At 39.8% G+C, this 5,000-nt stretch overlaps 1 protein-coding gene across 2 annotated transcripts in view; it reads left to right on the plus strand.

Moving 5' to 3' along the window:
• The window catches only part of LOC137968123 (stAR-related lipid transfer protein 3-like), a 21,015-nt gene that overhangs the window by 4,503 nt on the left and 11,512 nt on the right, over nucleotides 1-5,000 (plus strand). For both annotated transcript variants that reach the window (XM_068814747.1, XM_068814748.1), the window contains exons 5-7: nucleotides 2,041-2,130; nucleotides 3,327-3,369; nucleotides 3,481-3,526. In XM_068814747.1, coding sequence (XP_068670848.1) covers nucleotides 2,041-2,130; nucleotides 3,327-3,369; nucleotides 3,481-3,526 — 179 coding nt within the window. The remainder of the gene's footprint in view (nucleotides 1-2,040; nucleotides 2,131-3,326; nucleotides 3,370-3,480; nucleotides 3,527-5,000) is intronic.

Raw genomic sequence — 5,000 nt, forward strand, 5'->3', positions numbered from 1 at the left:
TGTGAGCTCTATAGTTAACTGTAAGGAGTACGTACCTTTACTGTTTACCAATTTTATTGTTATGGTCAAGTTTAAGGACGGTGCCTACTATTGTTATTGCGCATACGTTCTCCGCATCTTGAGATACTCGGATTTCCTATCGGTGATGCTTGCTAATACAGGGATACTTTTGTGCGGTTTAAAACTATCCGGAGAAAGTAGATCTTAGTAAGTACTCTTGGTATCCAAAAAGAAAATTGGGGGTAACCATGCATTTTTCAGAGATAAGTTTTTCTGCTAAGCATAAATCACATCTTTTGCTAGAATTGTGATAGGGGCGTGCTCTTGTGATGATGGACCATTTAGTTGTAAAGTTGGTGTTGCTGTCTTTGAGTTGCCAGATGTACTTTGATAATTCAGTGCTATTAGAATCCCAGACATTTCCTGGAGCGAAGAAGAATTCGACAAAGCTAAGACCACCTATGACGACGCCCTCAGGTCCAGTGGATACACAGCAAGCCTTTCCTACAACAAACACAGGCAAAATGATCGACCAAGTAGAAACCGCAAGCGTAATATTATCTGGTACAATCCTCCTTTTAACAGCAGCGTGAAAACTAACATCGGCAAAACCTTCCTTAAGCTCGTATCTAAACACTTCCCTCAACAACACAAGTACCACACCCTTTTTAACATGAACAACATTAAAGTAAGCTACAGCTGTATGGAGAATATGGGAGCTATAATAAGCAAGCATAACAAGAAGATCTTATCAATCAACGACACCAGCGACAACAGCGACAAACTATGTAACTGCAGATCTCAACAAAATTGCCCTCTCGGCAATAAATGCTTAACCACCAACCTGATCTATCATGCACAAGTAACATCTATGACAGCTAGACAAATCACTACCAAGAACTATATCGGGCTGACAGAAGGGACTTTTAAACAAAGATACACTCAACACAAGTCAACATTCACTCACAGGAAACTTTCTAATAGCACTGAATTATCAAAGTACATCTGGCAACTCAAAGACAGCAACACCAACTTTACAACTAAATGGTCCATCATCACAAGAGCACGCCCCTATCACAATTCTAGCAAAAGATGTGATTTATGCTTAGCAGAAAAACTTTATATAATTAAACATAGCAACAACAATCTACTGAACAAACGATCCGAGCTTGTATCCAAAGGCCGACATGAAAACAAGTTTTATCTTAAGAACAATTGACGCTTATCCTACACAATAGCTATTGTATTGAGCTCAGTCAGTCTTACATTTTGTAATAGTTCCACCCTTTTCACCCATTGTAATTAGAATCCCATTGTTCTACTCATCGTAAAACATGTACATATAGCTAACTAATAGGGCTGTTCTTCATTAAATCTGCCTGATGAGTGCTTACGCACGAAACTCAGAGTTGCAGAGAATCCTGTGTATTTTCATTTAGTTTTCAAATTCTATACTGGTATATATATATATATATATATATATATATATATATATATGTATATATATATAAAATATATTATCATTGCAATGATGTTCTTTTAATTATGATTCTTTTATGAGATTAATATGTAACGTCCTTATCTCCTTTAGTGTTCTGCACACTTTTAATGAGGCAATTAATAATTATTAATTATGATGGAACACCAAGAACGGTCTTGGCAAGCTGGAAGCCCTACACTGTATGTAACCAGTGTCTTCATTAGTTTTCATTGATTAGAAATAATGCTGTGCCCAAAAGTTAAGATTTGGAAATGATTTCTGTCCCAAATTCCAGAAATATTCGGGACGTTACTAAACCACGAGACAGCAAAACACTGAAAGAGGGAAACGAAACACCAAAACACCATGTATGACCCCACCATTTTTTTGAGCATTAACCGACAAAGGTTGGATTTTGAGATTAGATATCATTTTAGGTATACTTAGGTTGAAAACATTATTGCTCCTAATTAATTGAGATTAAGATTAACCAACAATCATTAAAATATGGTTTATCACATTAATCTCAGCTACAAAGACTGTCTTTATTTTTTCTTCAGTCTCATGACAACAAGCCAACGCTGTATTATCTGCTTGTTTTGTCTTCACTGGTGTTGTCTTGGGTAGAGACCTGGGTACTGGACGTGAAGGTAAATGAAAAATGTACAGTTCAAATTCCTTAGTCTATCCTTGAAGTATCTTTGTCTGTCAATTGAAAACAACTATTAGGAGTCATACGGTCACATTTTTGCAGCCTTTTTTAAACTGCATGGTTAGGCATGACAATAGCAGGTGGCAATGATCATTGCAGACATCGCAGAAAAGGCTGATAACGAGTCTATTCCATAGAGTTATCATGACATTTTCAACTGCAAATGGTTTGAAGAGTTTTCTGTTGGGAAACTTCATCCACCCAAGCCTAAACTATTTTGCGTTTGGAACCATAATTTGATTCAAGTTGACTACCACCTCAGCAACATGCATGGTTGTTAAGTGATAATCATGTCTTAGTCCTGTTATTTATGATGAAATCCATGAAACTAATGTTGTTGTTGTCGTTTTTTTTTTTTTAATTTTTATCCATTAATTTGGCTCACTCATACATGTGTGCACATCACTCACATCTGCATCACCACTGGATAGATTAATACAGGGGAAGGGAACTTTCCACTTAAAGGCAGTAGTTAAGTAGTTAAGGTGCCAGGATGAAGTACTGTGCTTATGATCAAATTGCATTTCTGTCATTTTAATGCGACTATTAAAGGTTGCCGCTTGCAAACATGATATTGTGAGTCACCTTGGGCAAGGGGATGTACTGCCAAGGCTAGGATAGAAACCACGGATCATCAGGAGGGGTTGAGGGGCTTTGGCACTTGTCACCACGCTGAGAGGGTGCATCATGCCTGTGCTGCAAGGCAGTATGGTGGCTGGCATAATGTCCATAGGCCAAGTTAAACCATTCCAGCAGTAGAACGACAGGTTCCTATCCCTAACGGGGCTTCAGCGCAGATCTGAAGGGGTCCTGCAGGAAGCACTTCCCTGCCCTTAATTTATGTAACACTTTCAAGGAAAATCTGGATAATGTTTACAAGAGAAATACAAAACATGTAGCTATGAAAACGAGCAACAACGGGCAGGGTGGGAGGGGTAAGTTCAACATGTACAAGCAAAACTTGGAATTGGCAAATCATGCAAGATGGGATGCAAATTAAATGCTAGCACATTTTCTGCCAAAAAAGGAAGTCACCTGATCAGAGGCAAAAAACGTAGGAACTGGGATCCAGAGGTTATTGACTGCTAACATTAGCTTTAATTTATGCTAGAATATCACTTTATTATTCTCCAGGTAATTCCTACTGAGATTAAAGCACAACAGCGTATTCAGCAAGGTACATTCGTTTAATTATTTATATATATAAATAATCATCGTGTCACAGTTTGATAAACTTTTTCCAATTAGAGCAAGAATTAATTTCCTTTTCACAAAATGTTTGTTACAGAAGCGGTTGAGAGGAGATCATTGATACCTTCTGATTATCTGCATGGGTAAGGACCTAAATGGATGGTCGTGACCTCCCTTGCTGTTTGACTTTTCATGATCTGTCCTTTTAGTATGACAAAGTGACTTTTGACTGTTCCTACAATCCTGTACAAAATGAGTTTCTCGGTTTTCCATTTTTCACCCTTTTGGGTTATAACCTCAAACGAAGGACAACAATGCCCCACCCCCCAATGCAACCCACCGTACACAATGTTGTTCAGTAAGAACTGAAAGAAATACCATTTCTTACTCAACATTTTGATAATGATAATGATAATGATAATGCCTGACCTGCTAAACACCCTTACTTGCAATTGGAGACTGAATTGACAAGGGCCCGGCTCGATGAGGTTGGACTGAAGGAGCTGTGCTGCCGGCTAGGCGCTCAGCCCCTGCACATGACCCATGTATGATGTCGGAGGGCAGCACCACAGCTAGATGGAATAGGCTTGGATTCGACTTTGCTGAGGGAGGAAAAGCGGAGTTCCCGAAGAAAAACCCTTGAAGTCAGGTTGAGATCGACTGAAACTCGACAGCCCACATACAATCTCGGGGCCGAGAATTGAACCCGGGTCGCAGAGGTGGAAGACACGGTTGATAACCACTAAGCCATCCTGACTGCCCTTAAGGAGAACTCACGTCCTCCCTCACGGCATTGTTTTGGAGGGGGAGGGGTAGCGGAAACAATAAGACTGACATCATGAAAGGAAGGTTTTTTTTTCACTGAGCTGCCACACACCTGTGGCTCAGTTGGGTTCGGCCACACCAACACTCAGGGTCTTAAAATAACTTAGGAGAAAGTGCTGCCTTTGTAATTAAACTCGCAAACGGTTAGACTTTCAAATCCTCTCGGATAAGGACTATAAATTGTTGGCCCCGTCTCTCAACCTTTCCTGTTAATCAACACTGTTGGAGGTTAAAAAACCTACACCCTGTTCGTGAAGAGTAAGGGGAAGGTTCCTGGTTTTGTGGTCTGTCCTCCTTTCACATACATGCGTGGGTTGGGTAGATGGGGTCAAAATGGACTGATATCAACTGCCAGAGGCACCTTTACAAGCTGATGTGTGATCTCACCCTAGCCCATTGACTCTTGGGCGTTCCCCATTGACGAGTAAAATTGTCTGGCATTAGACAGGGTAAAATACTTAGTCTGACCGGTTTTGGCCGGTTCAGGCATCAAAGGGCTAGAGAAAGAATAATAAAACCACCATGGGACTTTTTGCTACATGTATGTGCGGTACATAAATCCTAAACCATAAACTATAAGTTCAAGAAGTTAAAAATGCATTTTCCAGTACTGTAGCTTCTATGCCTTACTCCACAAGTGTCGTTTAACTCAATACTGAGCATAAAAGAAGTGATGTCTTCATCATAGGCCACTTCGGAAAATACCATAATACTCTTTGTTTTTCCCCTCAAATTTTGCACAAGCATTGTTTTTGTTTTCTCTTGGGACCATTGTAAGTCCCAAGAGAAACT

Source organism: Montipora foliosa, chromosome 8 (genome assembly GCF_036669935.1).
Source record: "Montipora foliosa isolate CH-2021 chromosome 8, ASM3666993v2, whole genome shotgun sequence".
In the NCBI taxonomy this organism is placed as follows: Eukaryota; Metazoa; Cnidaria; class Anthozoa; order Scleractinia; family Acroporidae; genus Montipora; species Montipora foliosa.